This window comes from Palaemon carinicauda, chromosome 37 (genome assembly GCF_036898095.1).
Source record: "Palaemon carinicauda isolate YSFRI2023 chromosome 37, ASM3689809v2, whole genome shotgun sequence".
In the NCBI taxonomy this organism is placed as follows: domain Eukaryota; kingdom Metazoa; phylum Arthropoda; class Malacostraca; order Decapoda; family Palaemonidae; genus Palaemon; species Palaemon carinicauda.
Window position 1 is genome coordinate 20,835,371 of NC_090761.1, and position 19,712 is coordinate 20,855,082.

Here is a 19,712-nt window from a genome sequence, read left to right on the forward strand (position 1 = left end):
ACATGATCTCTTGATTACACCCTGATGCTACATGAAGCGCAAGAATGGAGGTCTACAAACCTGGGTCGTGTGTCGATGGGCTCTGGGTTTGGTTATGAATTTGAGCATCAAACTAAGAGACCTTCTTACAAGCTTAAAGAGTAAACAGGAAAGTTTGTGCAACTTTGCAACTCTCTTTGCCAAAGCTACTACTAGCAAAGAGCGTCTTGAGAGTTAGAACTCTGTCTCATGACCTTCTCCAAGGCTCAAAAAGGTCAAGCATAAGAGACTTGAGAACCTTGGTCACATTTCACTCTAGGGGCCTGAAGTCCTGGGTGGGCAAGTATGCTTGAAGCTCTTCACTATACACAGATAACTCCCATAATGAGGAGAGATTATGCTTTTCAGTTGGAAGACAAGGCACAAGGCTGGGCAATAGCCTTCCACAGTTATGACTAAGAGGCGCTTCTAGGTAAAGATTGACGAGAAAGTACATGACCTGAGCTTAAGTTGCAAACAGATCTTTGAATGCTTGCCTTTCCAAATCATTGATGAAGATGCCTTTCTTCTCCTAACTTCACACCTGAAGTAAATGGGTCACCCTAGTTAAACCCCCACCCCTCCTTCTATGTATCAGAACAGTTGCCTGTCTAGAGGCGGAGGAGTTGAGAAACTCTACTGGTGAGGTTTCCATCATCCAGCTACCAGAATTGACTGGCCAGTAACTCCTGTCCCACTGGAATACGAGAGAGCATGGGATCTGTAAAGGCCAACCATTCATCCTCCCTCTCTGTGACTTCCCTGTGGAACAAGCTTCTCCAACAAGTGGTGAAGATTTGCCAATGTCAAGCTAGAAGTACCATCTTTTATGAACAGTGGCACATGGCCATGCATCTCTGGCAAGCCTGGCTACCAGAGCACTCAAGGTAGCCATCCAGCCCTCAACCCCACGGTTCTGTGGTCCTAGCATCCAGTGTATGGGGTTATTGCCCTGCGGTGCCCTCCCATGACAGGAAACATGGGGCCATGGTCCCTGACCCCATGTGGCAAGGAGCAAAGGGCCATGGCTCTGGCCACCCTGAGGGCTGTAATGCTAGTCCCACAGAGCTGGAAGCATGAGAGTTATAGCAACAGAAAAACGGCTGTGCATCTCTGGCCAGCCTGGCTACAAGTGTAGTCAAGCCAGCAACCAGGTACTGTACCTAGCCCTGAGGGCTGTGGTCACAGGCTGGACCACTCGGAACTGTCCACTTCTCCAAAGAGGTGGTGGCATCACCAAAAGCCCTATTCTTGTGACTACGACTGCCATTTTAGGACTTTTTCAATTTCTCCCTCATCTTCTTGGAAGGGTCAGGGTCAGGAAGAGAAGGAGGAGCTGAAAGAGGTGAAGATGCAAACTCCCATCTACCTCTTTCCGGTTTCCCCCACAGGTTCAGCAGAGAAGTCATCTGAGCAAACATGGATGACAAAATCCTCCAAATGGGAGAACCACAAGAGTTGCTCCAACAAGAACCACAACACTGAAATGATTATCACAGGGGAAGTAGTGGGTACTCTCACCTGTAACACACATAGGACAAGGGGTACTACTGCCGGATGTGTGTGTGTGAACCATGGCCTCAGGGGTGATATGCACCAAAGTGAATGGCACTGAAGCTAATCACAGGGGATAGGCATTGGGACGACAAGCATAAGTTTATCGGCCCTGGAGTCTTTTTGTGTCCTTCCAGCTTTGGCACATCTCATTCCACAAGGGTGGAAGCCTTCTTAGCTTCTTTCTTGGTATAATGCTCACTGAGGGGATCCCCACTGAAGCCAGTGACACTGGGACCACTGCCGATATCACTGGTGTCACAACGAGGGCCACTGGCACTAGTGAGACCAGGGGCAAAGTAGCCTTAGCCACCAGTTTCCCCGAAATGACATTGAGGGCCTACCTGCAAAACCTAAGGTAAGCCAAGCCTTCCTCAGGTCACTCGTAGTTGGTGGTCTGCAAGGAAGAGCTTCCAACAACTTGGCAAAACACTTCTGATGTAAATCAGAGACCTCCCTGCTCCTGAAGCATATGCCTCAGGCCAAGCCAGGGGTGCATACTGATAAATTTAAGTGAGCAGTGAACTTGATGAGAAGCTCAAAGGACTAAAGTGTCTCTAGTATTGTCATGGGCATTGCCAAGAATGACACTGGAAAAGACTTAGCTCTCCCGGTCGTCAAAGAATACATACACCTCAGTTTATGGGGATAATTGAGAACAATCGTGCCAATAAGATGCTGAGTGGGTAGATCTATTGCTAATTTAACCATAAATCAGTGCAGTGTCCATCCTTCACTTTTTTTTCTTTTTTAATTCATTATAAACACAGGGGACCCAACAGGGAAAATAGCCTAGTGAGGAAAGGAAACAAGGGAAAATAAGATACTTTAAGAACAGTAACTACATTAAAATGAATATTTCCTATATAAACTATAAAAACTTTAACAAAACAAAAGGAAGAGGAATTAGATAGAATAGTGTGCCCGTGTATACCCTCAAGCAAGAGAACTCTAACCCAAGACAGCAGAAGACGTTGTTACAGAGGCTATGGCACTACCCAAGACTAGAGAACAATGTTTTGATTTTGGAGTGTCCCCCTAGAAGAGCTGCTTACCATAGCTAAAGTCTCTCTTCTACTCTTACCAAGAGGAAAATAGCCACTGGACAATTACAGTGCAGTAGTTAACCCCTTGGGTGAAGAGAATTGTTTGGTAATCTCAGTGTTGTCAAGTGTATAAGGACAGAGGAGAATCTGTAAAGAATATGCCAGACTATTTGGTGTATGTGTAGGCAAAAGGAGAGTGAACCGTAACCAGAGAGAAGGATTCAATGTTGAACTGTCTGGCCAGTCAAAGGACCCCATAACTCTCTAGCGGTAGTATCTCAACTAGAAAGTAAGAGAGAAAGTTTAATAAAACTTTGATAGGATATAACAATATGACAGTATTCACTGCGGTTGATCACACAAGTGAAGAGTCTTTAATAGAAAAGTTGGCAGAGCTACTTGCCAAAACTCAATCCCTGTCATTAACTACCTTGATACCGATTTCAAAGGCCATTCCAGCTCCGCTAAAAATAAATCCCTATCTTAAAGGAAAAAAAGATTTGTATATTCATAGGAAAAAAATGCATACATGAATACAGGCTTCCCAAAAGAAAATTTGAGAACACTATGAGTTAATCCAGCAATTTGAGTAAGAGCAGTGTCTTCTATTTTTAATCATAAACTGTCTTTGTTCCCTGAATATAATGTGCTTATAAGTAACTATAATACTTATCAATAACTTTGGTTGAAGCTTCCCAGTCAAGCAGAATTTTAGGTTCTTTAAACATTCATAATTTTTTATTCACATATTATGAAGCAAAGAAAAATTATGACTCCATATTACATCATCTTTATACAAAAGTAATAATTCTACATAGGAATGAAAGAAACTTGTTACAGTATATAAACATATCAACATTATCAACAATATATAGTACAAGGCCAGAAGTGAGATTCAGCTTCTTCCTCGCAGACTCTGCCAAAGGAAGAAAGATATTGTCAGTATACCTATTGCAAAGATAATACTTTAATGTGACAAAAGCAAATAAATTTGCAAAGTGAATACTGTTCCTAAAATGTAAAGCTCTGAAACCTTTACAGAAAATATAGTGTCTCATAACAAAAAACCACATGCAGTATTTATATACATATTAATTTTTATCATACATTGACAATGAACCTAGATAACTAAAAAATTACAATTTGCTTCTAGCTAGTGGTTTTAATTGCCTGAGTGAGCAAATAAAGAAAACTACCTAATTTATTGCTAGCTGAATGGGAAAAGACAAGTTCAATGAAACAGATTGGCTTTCCAGTGTAAAGTAATGTGTCAAATACTACGAAATATAAGAAATTTTCTTACAAAAATAATAAAATGGTAATATTAATATTTCCTAAATGTCTTGGTAGTAAATTCCAGTTGCATGTGGTTGATAAAGTAGCCCATTTAATAGTACATATGTTATTGATGAAGCAGCATATTAAGCATTGGGAATTTTCTTATAAAAGGGATTTTGACGTAGGAAAAATCTATTTCTGGGCGAGGGACCTGTGCCGCCCAGTGAATAAGCTCCATTTAGCACTTATTCTTAGGTAATTTACTGCTAAATATACCAGAGAAAAAATGTAAAGGAGTGCTAGGTTAACTAGCTCGCTCACCTATTGGTGTCGGTATAAAATTGGGCGTATATTCCAGAGGTCCCGCACTATTTAGATTAATCCACGACAGAGAACCCCAATAGAGGAGAGCCGTTCAACCTCACTCGGTACTACTACAATGCATCCGCTCAGAACCCAACTCCTTAGCACCCAAAGTTTGGGGACTCCAAGGGAGAGGAGCTGGGAGGGTTCACTGGGCGGCACAGGTCCCTCGCCCAGAAATAGATTTTTCCTACGTCAAAATCCCTTTTCTGGGCTCGAACCTGTGCCGCCCAGTGAATCTATACAAGAGAAAAATGTCACCAAACTTGCAAAATAAAGGAAAAAACATAAGCGTAAGAGAAATACAGGATGCTTTAATCAGAGATGAGTACCAAAAAACAATTATAAGGGTATCTTAAATATGAACATAAATCCAATAAGGTAGGTATAATAATGCCGTGAGTGATAATATATACAGATACTCAGGAGCATAAAAATTTACAAATATAATAACAGTATTCAGGTGCGAGACCAACGAATACAATAGGGTATAAATGAGGCAGGTAAGAGGGAGAGATAAAGAGTCAAGGCATTAACCTGTGAGTTACTCGGGAGTAACTACGCTCCCTGCGGCTACTGTAGAAAGTTTTAGGGCTTCCAAATGTTTAAGGTAGTGTTTCTTGAACACTGACGGTGATTTCCACCCTGTATACCTGGAAAGGTCTGTAAAATTCATGTGGTGAAAGAAGTTCACCGAGGTGGCAACCGCCCTGATATCATGTGCAAGAGGAAAAGAGTCAGGGTTAGCTTGTTTAATAAAATACAAAATTTGTTGCCTGATCCCTTTAATAGTAATGGTACCGCCTTGTTCTCTAACGAATAGAGGCCCCGAGGAGTTAGAGGAGGTCCGGGATAGATAAGACCTAAGAGTAGTGACAGGGCACAGCGACGGATCTTGCGTGAGGGGAACAATTTTCCAGGAGGTCCATCTGTTTTGAGGGTCTTCATTCTTAGCCAAAAAGAATTTGTTAGGAGAAAGAAGGACCTCTCCTGAAGGCAGAAAGTCAATATGACCCGGGTCTCTCGACAAGGCTGCCAATTCAGAAATTCTTGCCCCGGAAGCCAAGCTCACTAGGAAAAGTGTTTTCCTGAGAAGGGGCATGTAATCACAAGAACTGTTAATGGTATCAGAAGCCAATTTGAGTACGTCATTAAGGAACCAGGTCACCGGGGTAGGACGAGTAACCGGTTTCAGTCTGGCACAAGCTTTCGGAATTGAAGCTAACAAAGAGTCGGTTAAGTCTATGTTAAAACCCACTAGGAAGATCTTTTTCAGAGCCGATTTAATAGTGGTGATAGTATTGGCTGCCAGACCTGATTCTAATAAAGATCTAAAGAAAGTGACTGTAAGGTTCAAGTTCATACAGTTCACGTCTGAGTCTATTAAAAATTTTGCCAACTTTTTAACTGCAGAGTCATACTGACGGATGGTGGAATCCCGTTTATCTGATTCTAGGAACAAGGTGTTTTGAGGATCAATATTGGCACCATGCATAGCCGCAAACTTCATAAAGTCCATAAAGTTAGGGCGCTCTGAATGTTTGAGAAAGCGTACACAACGCGTGTTTGTACTATCTGAGACAGAACCGGATTGGGTATCGGGTGAGGGTATAGTCTCAACTCCCGCAGGAGAGGATACCAGTTGCTCTTGGGCCAGTTGGGTGCGACCAAGGCTACTTGTCCCTTGAAGGATCTCAGTTTGTCTAGAACTTTCAGCAAAAGATTCACCGGGGGAAAGAGATAAATCTTTTCCCAGTTGTCCCAATTCTGTGACATGGCGTCTGTGGCGTAAGCCTGAGGGTCTAGATTGGGAGCCACATATACTCTCAATTTGTGGTTGGATTCCGTGGCGAAGAGGTCCACTTGGAGACCGGGAACCTGAGAGAGAATCCACCGAAATGACTTTAGATCGAGTGACCATTCCGATTCTAGAGGGGAGGTCCGGGACAGGGCGTCTGCCACTACATTCCGGACTCCCGCCAGGTGGACAGCTGAAAGATGCCAACGGTTCGAGGCTGCTAGGGAGAATATGGCTATTAGAACATGGTTCAGAGGCCCTGACTTTGACCCGCCTCTGTTGAGGCAGCGGACCACCACTTCGCTGTCGAGGACCAGACGAAGGTGTTGTTTCTTGGGAAGAGCGAGACGTTTCAGGGTTAGAAGAACTGCCATGGCCTCTAGCACATTGATGTGAAAATGGCGGAACAAGGGAGTCCAAAGACCTTGAACTTTCTTGAGCTGAGAATAGCCGCCCCAACCTGATAGGGATGCGTCTGTGTGAATGATTAATTCCGGGGGCGGAAATCGAAGGGGAACTGACTTTGACAGACTGTTTGCTCTTGTCCAAGGAAGAAGTCTTTCCCGTAGAATGGGAGGAAGGCGGACTTTCCTGTCCCGGAGCTTCCGGTTCGCCCTCGAACGCCAGACACGATTGATATCTTTCAATTTTGCCTTCAGAAGAAGATCCGTCACTGAGGCAAACTGAAGGGAACCCAGAATCTTCTCTTGAAGCCGTCTGGAACTTACTTTGTCTTTGAGAAAGCGTTTGGTGTTTCTTGCAATCTCTAACCTCTTGGGTCTGGGAAGACACAGAGTATGAGATATAAGATCCCATTGCAGGCCGAGCCATTGGAACTTCGATTTTGGAAGAAGACGGGACTTCTTGAAGTTGATCTGGAAGCCTAGAGATTGAAGATAATGGATGACTTTGTGAGTGGCTTTTAGGCAATTTTGGGAGGTGTCTGACCAAATGAGCCAGTCGTCCAGATAGGCTACTACTTGAATCCCTTGATTCCTGAGTTCCTGAACAGCGACTTCTGCTAGCTTTGTGAAGATCCTTGGGGCAATGTTGAGCCCGAAAGGCATCACCTTGAAGGAGTAACTTTTGTCCCCTAAGCGAAAGCCTAGGTACGGACGGAAGTGTCTCGCTATCGGGACGTGATAGTAGGCGTCTGTAAGATCGATAGAGGTGGTGACGGCCCCACGGGGAAGTAAGGTCCGCACCTGCGAGACGGTAAGCATTCGAAACTTGTCGCATTGAATGGACAAGTTGAGAAGGGATAGATCTAGAATCACTCTTCTCTTGTCTGAATCCTTCTTCGGAACACTGAACAGCCGACCTTGAAACTTCAGATGTTTCGTTTCTTGTATGGCATTCTTTTGTAAAAGTTCCTGGACAAATTCGACCAGGTCCGGAGTGGAATGTTGACGAAATTTGTTCGGAGGAGGAGGTCCTTGAATCCAACTCCACCCTAGTCCCTTGGAGATGATACTGAACGCCCAGGGACTGAACCTCCATTTGTTGCGGAAGGCATAGAGCCTCCCCCCTACCTGCTGCACCTCAGTATTGGTTTGAGGAGTTGCCTCCACGTCCGCCTCGGAAGTTCTTTCCTCTGCGAAAGGCTCTTCCCCTGCCTTTGTTCTGGTTAGAGCCACGGTGGTAGCCTCTACCTCTACCATAACTCTGGGAAGAGCTATGAGCCTCGTAGGACTGGTTAAAGGCAGGGGAAGTGGCGGAGGCACCAGAAAGCTGGCTCTTAGGTAGCAGAACGGTGACATAGTCATCCGAAGGAGCCCGAGAGGTGGAAGGCTGTGCAGGGGCAACAGAAGATGGAGGAAGAGGCAGCCGGAAGTTGGATGAAGCACTCTGTTGTTGCCTGAACTGGGTGGAGGTATATGGTCTAAGCTTCTTCCTACCCCGGGCTTGATAATTTGCGGGGTCATACTTGCGTTTAGGGGTCAAACCCCAACGGGCTTTAAGGCTCTGATTAACCCTAGTGGCCTCCGCCAAGACTTCCTCTACGAGATCCTCGGGGAAGAGATTTGAACCCCAACAGGAGGACCGGATGAGTTTATTAGGTTCATGCCTAATCGTCGCCTCAGCTAGAACATGCTTGCGACATCTGCGTTTAGCAGTAGCAAAGTCATATAAGTCATAATATAACGACTGTAGCGTAGCCTTGTTGAGAGACTTAAAAATACTCTCCGTATCGTAAGTCAAGGCTATCGACTCCGTGGATGTGGCCAGGTTTAGAGTACGGCCAACACGCAGGCGGGAATCATATTCCTGTTTAATGAGAGATTCCGGGAGACGGGGAAGCTTCTCACTAAACAAGACTGAGGCACAGTCTGCTGCAAGCTTGCCGGAGGTAAAGGTGGTATGGACGTTGTCCCAACACTCAATACCTGAGGGAAGAAGGAGGGAGATTGGATCCACCTCTCGGATGGGAGGCAAGGGCTTCTCCTCCAGAGCATATTGAAAGGCAAGCTCTGCCACCTTATTGACGCATGGAGTCAAGGTGTTCTTGTCCATTAAGAACATCGTAAAGGAGCTTTTATGAGGCGTCAGCATGGTGTTAGTGCAGCCGATGTCATTCAAAAATCTGGCCCAAACAGATTGGGCTTGCTCCTTCGGGAAGATGACCGTCTCTTTGGGGACCTTGTCTAATCGGACTAAAGCTTCCTCGGTAAGTCTGGCATAACCATGAAATGGAAATGCCAGACCCGGAGGAAAGAATTCAAAGTCCTCTAGAGGGCGAGTGCCAAGGCCCTCCAGAGTCAACATTCCGTCTGAGAACGGGGAATGAAGAGCCATCCGCCAGGGGTTGTTCTTGGCAAACGGCGGGAGCTTAGAGGCATCCGGTATGAGAGAGCTTTGGACTCTCTCCGGAGCTCCTTGCTCTAAAGCCCCAATTCTCTGACCGAAGTTAGAGAACATCGTGTCCATCCTCGACTGCATCTCCGAAACCAACTTTTCCTGCATCTCCGACACGATGCGAAGCATAGCTGATTCGGAAAGGCCCGGGCTAGCAGCAGGAGGGGCGGAAGGAACTCCCGGGTCGTGAGACTTAGAGGAGGAACCAGAGGTCTTTGAAGACGGGTTTGTACCAGGTTTAGAGCCATGAGAAGTCTTGTGAGGCTTGCGAGCTTTGGGTAAGGTCCTTGAAGTAGACTTATCCTTAGGGGGAACCGGGTATGAACGTTGAGACGAATCACGGTCCCCAGAAAATCCAAGAAAGGAAGAGCGATCAGAAGAAGAAGAAAGAGCGGGGCTGAGGATAGGAATCTCAGCGCCGGACACACCTGCCTCACTTACCACCCTACCTGTATCCGGCTCGTCTAGCAACATTGGTTCGACGTCCAGGTTCATGGAGGCAACATTGTCCTCCAGACCTCCGGGGGCGTCCGATGGATCTTGCTCTGGGTCGATGAGACCCGTTATAGTGGCATCAATGTGGGCAATGATGGGAGCTGCCACATGCCTAGCCACAGCAGCTGAAGACTTGGCGTTGGGGTAAACCATGGTGCAGTAGTCCTCAGATAGGACGTACGGCCGCTTAGACTTTACATTCCGGGCAAAACCACCAACCCACACCTTCAGTGTGGCCCGAGCCGCAGACTTTTGCTCCGGGGATGCCTGAAATAATAGTGGGAATTATAAAAGGGAAACTCCCAATGATCCTTCAAGACCATAGATATCTTACTAATAGTAAATAAAATAAGAAGGCAATATAGCCAACGGGACTCACCGAGTCAGAACCAAGGGTAGTGATGAGGTCGAAGCAAATCACACAGTTATCCGGGTGCCATACCACAACGTCTTCCAGTTGAACCCCACAAGGGGCGTGAGATCGGCAGACGGAGTGGCCACAAGGCTGGTGCAGAACAGCTGCACAGGCCGGCGTCAGACAATGCACCATCTGTAAAAAGAATAGTATATGAGAAACTGTAATTCTCTTAATTAGGGGCGGGTCTGGAGGACCCGGGCCTAACATAGGTCTAACACAAGATTAGAGCCTAACTACTATTCTATAAGTGGCCTAACATAGGTCTAACACAAGAATAGAGTTTAACTATACTATTCTTTTAAGTAGGGCCTAAAATAGGTCTAACACAAGATTAGACTGTAAAAAATAAAATAGATTTTTTTTTTTTTTTTTTTTTTTTTTTAGGGGCGGGTCCGGAGGACCCGGGCCTAACATAGGTCTAACGCAAGGTTAGAGCTTAACTATAATATTCTTACCTAGGGGCGGGACCGGGGGTCCCGGGCCTAAACATAAGTCTAACTTGAAACTAAAGTATAGCCATCCATTCTGGTCAAGCCGGGAGCATAAAAAAGGATGCAAAAACAAGGAATTAAGACACATAGTGTCTGATTTCCCGGGGTGGGGTAGACCCCGGGCCGGGAAATAAAGGTATATTCAATACCAATTCCTTTAGGGACTCCGGGGTAGTGATCTGTCATATATAATCATCATAGGAAATGTTATAAAATAATAGGGGGGCGGAACTGTAACTAAGAACTGCCAATCGAACCCGGAGGGTTTCGTATAACATAAGCCAGAATGAAAAGTGAATATAAAATAGGGTACACCGGGATCCAACTCTGTAGACCGGTGGCCAACCAGACTAGACAGAGACTAAACCGCCGGGCCACCCGGAGGACAAAGTCCATAAACACTTAACTACCCCCTCTAAAAGGAGGGAAGGCAACGGTCCCTTAGTGGAGGGGGGGGGGAAGCCTAGCCTCCCACCTAGCTAGAGGGGGAGCGTGGGGGAGGATCACGTGATACGAGGCAGCAGGGCTACCAACTGACGATCCCCAATCAGACAGATCAAACGGAGTAATGGCACAAATATTCATTATAATAATAATAATAGCGTTAAATATATGAATAAACACATTGAAAATTTTTGGGCAAGGCATGCAACATAAATAATTAAATCACAAAAGACACACCTGATGGCTAAAATAACATTGCCGCCTTAGCACGGTCGGCAGCCATAGCGATACGTAAATGATATCGGCCCAAAATTTGAACCACGAGGATTCTAAACGCTAAATAAAGAATATTCACAATAACAAATAATATTTGATAAAAAAAAATAATACACATAGTAACACCGCAAGTGAAAATTAAAAGCTCTCAAAAACAGGAGTACCAACTGTAGTGAAATCAAGCAAGATCGGTATGAACGAAGAGAATAAACTCCTATAATATAAATATTAAACGATCTAGGTTGCTCAAAACACAGTAAAATCCAGCTTGGTACTTAACTTAGACGGTGTCTCCTGGGAAACCGACGAAGAAGCCATAATTCACTAGAAAATATCCAAAAGCGAGAGCACCAGAAAAAAAAAAAAAAAAAAAAAAAAAAAAGCGGGTTACTTTGAACGTTGTGCTAAAAGGAGTTGGGTTCTGAGCGGATGCATTGTAGTAGTACCGAGTGAGGTTGAACGGCTCTCCTCTATTGGGGTTCTCTGTCGTGGATTAATCTAAATAGTGCGGGACCTCTGGAATATACGCCCAATTTTATACCGACACCAATAGGTGAGCGAGCTAGTTAACCTAGCACTCCTTTACATTTTTTCTCTGGTATATTTAGCAGTAAATTACCTAAGAATAAGTGCTAAATGGAGCTTATTCACTGGGCGGCACAGGTTCGAGCCCAGAAATCTAAGTTTGACATGCAAGATGGATGATATGTGGCTCAGTCCAGTCTTCTATGAAAAAATTGCAAGCATTAGAACAATGCCTTTAAGTAACCTGTGCCATATTGCTTGAGCTGTTACATTACTAATAATTGTCTGGTTAATGTTCAATGTTTATTGAAGAGTCAACTTTTTGAACAGCCTCTCAAAGCTATTGTGTGCTTAGATTAGTCTCCTTAAGACTCAAGAGAGGTTAGAAATAAGCAAGGAGGACAGCAATGTCCTTTTTTTTTTTTTCTTTGAGTACAAACTGAGAGCTTGTGGTGGCCGATATGGTAACGTCCCTGACTGGTGAATGCCAGACTGGGGTTCGAGTCCCGCTCAAACTCGTTAGTTTATTTGGCTGCTGCAATCTCACCATCCTTATGAGCTACGGATGGGGGCTTTAGGGGAACCAATAGGTGTATCTGCTGAGCCATCAGCAGCCATTGCCTGGCCCTCCTTGGTCCTAGCTTGGGTGGAGAGGGGGCTTGGCTGCTGATCATATGCATATATGGTCAGTCTCTAGGGCATTGTCCTGCCTGATAGAGCAATGTCACTGTCCCTTGCCTCTGCCATATATGAGCAGCCTTTAAACCTTTATGTCACAGAAATGCAACATTACAGTATTAATCTAATCCATGACAAGTAAAAGGATTTGGGACATCAATACACTGGCCTTGAAAAGATATCTTGGCAATAAATTTTGGGATGAAAAAAACACCCAATGAAGCCTGTTTGAGCATTACTCTTTAAAACAATCAAAAAATGAGCTTACTCCTTTTAATGAAGAAAAGGGAATAAAAAAAGATGAAATTGACTAGGTTTTCATCTATAAGCATGCAAGAATTGATTTAAACCCAAAAGAATCTGATAAATATGGAATAACTTGCCCACTAGAAGAAATGATGGCTAAGAGATATAATGTCCTTCAGTAGCCTCAAATGCAAGAGAGAACATCCTTTACGGTAAAAAGTACCGTAACTATATAACAATTGCTAGGACTTAAATCTTCCTACTGTAAATAGAAAAAGGTATGTCTGAAACATACTAAGTATCCTCAATTAACTAATTATATTCACGTATTCTTAGACAAGCTACAACCCTGGTTTGAAAAAAAAAATTACTGCAATCCTAAGAGCCCCAACAGGAAAAGCATTCTCATGTAGAACAGATACAGAGAAGTACAATAAAGAATAAACTATAAAAACATGATTATTAAACTAAAATTATTATTTCCATACTGCATTTACCTATGAATAAAATAAAATAAAATAATTCCTTCTTGCTGACATGTACCCCACGGTGGGATCAGTATACCACAAGCCATGTCCCAAAATTTAAGTTGGGGAGAATGCAAACTTAGAAAATTTCCACCAACTTCCAACTATTTGAATTTGAAAACACAGCCCTCATGATTAATATGGTCAAAAGTAGCATTAAACTAATGACCATGGTACAAACTTCATTATCAGAATAGAGACTTCAGTACAAAACTGAAAATTGAAAGAAGAGTAACACAAAATTCAAGGCCACTTTGAAAGCTATATTGTAAACTAGGAAATATGATACTGTAACTTTCACCTTATGTATTTGGAGGTTTTGTCAAGAGATGCAATTTGTTTTTAATGTAAAACATGGGAGATATAGAAATTCAGCAGGAGTAAAGCTACCACAACCCCATTTACCTAATGGAGTAACATTTCCCTTCTGCAACAAATAAAAAAATGTCTTCTTGTTAACTTATGAAAAATAAAAGAAAACTTAGGAAAAAACAAATCTGCTATCTATACACAAAATATATATGCAGCAACAACAAACAAACAGACCGAAGCCATTTATCGGTGCCCTATAGAACTATCACATCGCAAAATCGTATCTCAAATATTTCGTTGTATATCAAAGCATATATTTTGAAAAATTTTCTGTTGTATCTCAAAACATTCGTATATTAGGGCAATCGTATGTCAAGGTTCCAGTGTATATATATATATATATATATATATATATATATATATATATATATATATATATATATATATATATATATATATATATATATATACACACACTGGAACCTTGACATACGATTGCCCTAATATACGAATGTTTTGAGATACAACAGAAAATTTTTGAAAATATATGCTTTGATATACAACGAAATATTTGAGATACGATTTTGCGATGTGATAGTTCTATAGGGCACCGATAAATGGCTTCGGTCTGTTTGTTTGTTGTTGCTGCATCCTTAACACTTCGTTGTGCAGTTCGTTGTATTTCTGCCTATTTTTCATGTTATTTTGTCTATTTTATTATTCACCATGGGTCCCAAAGCTAAAGACAAAGCAGGTGATAAGAAAAAACCCAAGAAAATTATCTCGAAAATGCAATAATGCTTTCAAAACGAAATAGAATATTTAGTGAGAGAGAGAAATACGAATGATCTATCTCTCTCTCTCTCTCTCTCTCTCTCTCTCTCTCTCTCTCTCTCTCTCTCTCTCTGTAATAAATGAAATCTTTTTTTTCTTTGCTAAATCTCTTTTGACGCTGTATAATCAAGCACCACAGAGCTAAAAACTATAAAATATCGTGCATCGGAGGTAGCATGTCTTATTAGTAAGGGAATTATTTGATCCGAAAATTGAGGTTGACGACGGACTAGGCAGGGTTGATCAGCTGATTTGAATGTAAACAATGCAAAAGATTATAATTCGCTATGTTTTTAATTATAAATACAATACTAAAATGTGAATATTAAATGCAACATTATTGGATACAGTTAAGTAAAACGCCAGTGAGAAACAAGGACGAAACAAAATGACAAAGAGACGAGACAGGGGGAGGCGGTAGCGTGCGTGCATGTGTTCAGATTGTCTGGACCTTGCGGTAGCACATTCCCTAATCTAAATCTACTCTAAATTAAATAAATTAGCGAAATCAATGAATTTGGGACATGCAAGGAATGAAAAATAGGAATGAGAATACTGTGCGTGGAATGAGGGATAAGAAGGCGTTTAGAATGATTAATTAGATAAAAATTACGAATGAATGCTAAAAAAGTGAAGATGAATAAAATCGCAAAAAAATAAAGAACCCAAAGAGTTGGCACAATAGGCCCAGACCTGAAAGTGATGAAAGTCAGGAAAGTGAGGCCAAAAAGGCCAGACATGAAGGTGATGATGAGTAAGTGTTTCCGTAATTAAAAAAAAAAATAAAAATTAGTTTAGCAATGTTATTTCATTTGTGTTTATTACGTAGTTATTAATCTACATATGTAAATAAAAAGAAAACAAATCGTTCCCTGCCACCCCTCCCTACCTCCTCCTCCTCCTGCTGGCCTCACGTCATCTTTCGTTGTGGTAAGTAGAATTCCTTTATTTTTTATTGATTTTATTAAATTTACTATCATTTATTACAATACTATGTTATTTTATCATTATGTGTGTTATTACTCGTTTATTTGTGTATAAATTGTGTATATTATATGTAATTTAGCTGTGTTTTGGTGTGGTTTCATAGCGCTAGAACGAATTAATACATATTACATTATTTTAAATGGGAAAAAATGCTTTGAGATACAACTGTTTTGATATACAACGATGGTAATGGAACAAATTAAATTTGTATGTCAAGGTTCCACTGTATTTATATATATATATATATATATATATATATATATATATATATATATATATATATATATATATATATATATATATACAGTATATATATATATATATATATATATATATATATATATATTATATATATGTGTGTGTGGGTAAGAGTAAGGTTATGAGATGTACGGGAAGGGAAGGTGGTGCAAGGTTGAATGTCATGTTGAATGGAGAGTTACTTGAGGAGGTGGATCAGTTTAAGTACTTGGGGTCTGTTGTTGTAGCAAATGGTGGAGTGGAAGCAGATGTACATCAGAGAGTGAATGAAGGTTGCAAAGTGTTGGGGGCAGTTAAGGGAGTAGTAAAAAATAGAGGGTTGGGCATGAATGCAAAGAGAGTTCTATATGAGAAAGTGATTGTACCAACTGTGATGTATGGATCGGAGTTGTGTGGAATGAAAGTGATGGAGAGACAGAAATTGAATGTGTTTGAGATGAAGTGTCTAAGGAGTATGGCTGGTGTATCTCGAGTAGATAGGGTTAGGAACGAAGTGGTGAGGGTGAGAACGGGTGTAAGAAATGAGTTAGCGGCTAGAGTGGATATGAATGTGTTGAGGTGGTTTGGCCGTGTTGAGGTGGTTTGGCCATGTTGAGAGAATGGAAAATGGCTGTCTGCTAAAGAAGGTGATGAATGCAAGAGTTGATGGGAGAAGTACAAGAGGAAGGCCAAGGTTTGGGTGGATGGATGGTGTGAAGAAAGCTCTGGGTGATAGGAGGATAGATGTGAGAGAGGCAAGAGAGCGTGCTAGAAATAGGAATGAATGGCGAGCGATTGTGACGCAGTTCCGGTAGGCCCTGCTGCTTCCTCCGGTGCCTTAGATGACCGCGGAGGTAGCAGCAGTAGGGGATTCAGCATTATGAAGCTTCATCTGTGGTGGATAATGTGGGAGGTTGGGCTGTGGCACCCTAGCAGTACCAGCTGAACTCGGCTGAGTCCCTGGTTAGGCTGGAGGAACGTAGAGAGTAGAGGTTCCCTTTTTGTTTTGTTTCTTTGTTGATGTCGGCTACCCCCCAAAATTGGGGGAAGTGCCTTTGGTATATGTATGTGTGTGTGTATATATATATATATATATATATATATATATATATATATATATATATATATATATATATATATATATATATATACATATATATATATATATATACATATATATATATATATATATATATATATATATATATATATATATATATATACATATATATATATATATATATATATATATATATATGTATATATATATTATATATATATATATATATATATATATATATAATCTGGCTCTAAACTTCCATAAGTATAAATGTTAAATAAAAGAACATTACTTTTCTGGGGCACAAAATCCAAACTGATCACTCTAGCTTCAAGAAATCAAGAATTAAGCAAAAGGGTTGCCTTTTCCTTTAGACAGTGATTGATAACCATCTGGTTTAAGCAAAGAAAAGAATTTCTAAATTTACACAGAGTCCAGTTTTAGGGAATCCTAACATTTATATTCTTAAGTTGTACCAGAAAGGGTTCCTTTTATGATCAAGTTGCATTAATGTTTGGCTAAATCACAAATTCTGAGCAACAGTCCCAGACAATCAGACATATTCCTTTTCCAAAAGTGATAATGTCTCCCATTTCTCCTAACAAGAAAGTCTAAAATGTTCACTGAACCAAGATTTACCTGTGATATGTTATTTCAACATAAAGGAATGAGGCTACTGTAATATTGTAGTAATTTTGCCAAGATTTTCATTTAAAAAGAACTACGGGCTCATATTCTATAAACAACTGTGACAATTTTAAATTCAAAATATCACTCCAAATGCAATTCTAATGTGCTTGAAGTTTTATACAAATTTTCTAAAAGACGGACAGACGGCTGTCTTAATTATTGACAAAATTAAAACAAGGTCACACAACTCAACTGGAAGACCAACCTTGTTTATCAACATTGGTAGGATCACTGCGTGCTAAGTCCAAACAATTGCCACACTTGTCTGTAGTCTCATTCATTATTTGCTCACAACAAAATTCCAAAGCAAAGTTCTTGAGCCATGATTATCAATATGAGAACTAGAACTCAATCCACTCATATGATAAGCATTGAAATCTCTGACACACACGAGAGGCCTTTTTATTATCTTTTTTAATTTTAGCCACGATGGTATGAAAACATTAAAAAATAATCTCATCCATGTCTGGACCACAACACATAGAACAAAAATTATAGTACTGTAGTTATGCCTGCCACAAATCTCGATGTCTTGCATCTCATAACATCCATATCCATCACATCACTTATTAATAGTAAGGTACTCAGTCCTTATATTCACTGCTATCCCTCTTGCCCTATGGATGGTATTACTTTGTTCTCTAATATTACCATATGGCAAGTCCACAAATGTTACAATACATTATATAATACTGGCACAGTCTTATATGTATTGGTCATGGATTTCACTTAATAACTCTAAAGAGTACAGTGAACCCTCGCTACTTCGCGGTTCGACCATCGCGGATTCACCACTTCGCGGATTTTTTTCATAACGCATGTATATACATATATCGCGGATTTTCCGGAAATATAAAAAATACCGCGATGTGACCGATGGTGCGAGATTGGAGAAAGTAAGGAAAATTGAATCATGATTGATTTTCAATATAAATGAAACTTTGAGGAGCAACAAAGATATCATTTGTTAGAGAGATAGAGAGAGGTAAGGAATGAGAGGTAGTGAAAAGTAGCCCACAGAGAGAGAGAGAGAGAGAGAGAGAGAGAGAGAGAGAGAGAGAGAGAGAGAGAGAGAGAGAGAGAGGGGTTTAAATGTAATAAACAAAAAAATTTGATAGGTTATAACACATTGGTGCTTATGTAATATCAACTGTATACTGTAGACGGTTTGAATAAGTTAAGAAATGGTATAAACGATACTTTGTTAGTGTATTCGTACACACTCAAGAGCGGCAGCTAGATGACAGCTGATCTAATCACAGCCAAAAGTAAAACAAAAAGAAGTCAACAATACTCGATTTTTAAAACACACCCGAAATTTAAAAACAAAAGAACACGCTTTCTTAATGTGCAATTAACTATTTAAAGAGTGGCAATTTTCTAGAATAAAATGATATTTCCCAAAAAATAGTGGTTTGCTGATGAAATCGGATGCCGTATTTTTAGCTATGATTGAAATGGATGTAGACTCGGCCTAATTTTTTTGTTTCGTATTTAATTGACACTAAGAAAACTAATTTTAGTTTCTTCATCTAAATGTAAGTATTGTATAACACGAGAGAGAGAGAGAGAGAGAGAGAGAGAGAGAGAGAGAGAGAGAGAGAGAGAGAGAGAGAGAGAATGAATCAGCTGTTGTAATCAAATGGCGTGTTTTTGTTTCGTGAGAATTTCATCGCCACGACTATAACAACAACATACTGTACTGAACTTTACAGTATTTTACAGACTACTGTAATATGATAAAGTAAAATATTTGTAATCTATTTTATATGAAATGGGGCTATTTTTTTTGTTTAAAATTTACATTTACGTATGTAAAACAACTCTCTCTCTCTCTCTCTCTCTCTCTCTCTCTCTCTCTCTCTCTCTCTCTCTCTCTCTCTCGTAGATTGTTTTCCTGCTTTGCTACGTATGTATGATTTTATATAGATACGGTAAATAATATTTGTAATAACATATTTTATAAAAGCTTTTACTGTAATATCATTATTTATCACTTTCATCATGCGCGTTAAATTCCTTAGTTTGTTTACTGAGTGTACTTTATGACGCCGTCGTTTCAGGCGGCGTCATAAAGAAAACCATTTCATTTGGAAGTCCTAAGAAAAATTAAGTAAAACATTAGTAATAACCAAATCAACATACTGTACTGAATAATCAATATAATCGATGCTAAAACTAACCTATACACAAATGTGTAAATGCGTTTGTTTCTTCATAATAATCAGAGATAAACGTAAACAAAACATTGGTTGCCATTTTTTATCGTGCTTTTTGGCGTGTTTAGGAAACGCATGATATAAAGTCGCCTTTAATATTTGTGCCTGTTTTAGTTTAGGGTACGTTAGTACATGCATTAAGTGTTCTGTACATTAAAGGGTAGTTTGTTAACAGTACTACGTACAAGGGAAGGTTTTAAAAGTCTGAATATACATGTTGAAATAAATAGGTAAATATGGTGTCACTACTTCGCGGATTTTCACCTATCGCGGCCGGGTCTGGAACCTATCTACCGCGATAAACGAGGGTTCACTGTACTGCATAAATAACTTAGGTGTTGTAAACATCATTTTGATGTG

At 40.7% G+C, this 19,712-nt stretch overlaps 1 protein-coding gene across 3 annotated transcripts in view; it reads right to left on the minus strand.

Moving 5' to 3' along the window:
- Window positions 1-810: 810 nt before the first annotated feature.
- LOC137629483 (spermatogenesis-defective protein 39 homolog) overlaps window positions 811-19,712 on the minus strand; it is a 225,620-nt gene continuing 206,718 nt past the window's right edge. For all 3 annotated transcript variants that reach the window (XM_068360816.1, XM_068360817.1, XM_068360815.1), the window contains exon 14: window positions 811-3,534. In XM_068360816.1, coding sequence (XP_068216917.1) covers window positions 3,514-3,534 — 21 coding nt within the window. In that variant the 3' untranslated portion in view covers window positions 811-3,513. The remainder of the gene's footprint in view (window positions 3,535-19,712) is intronic.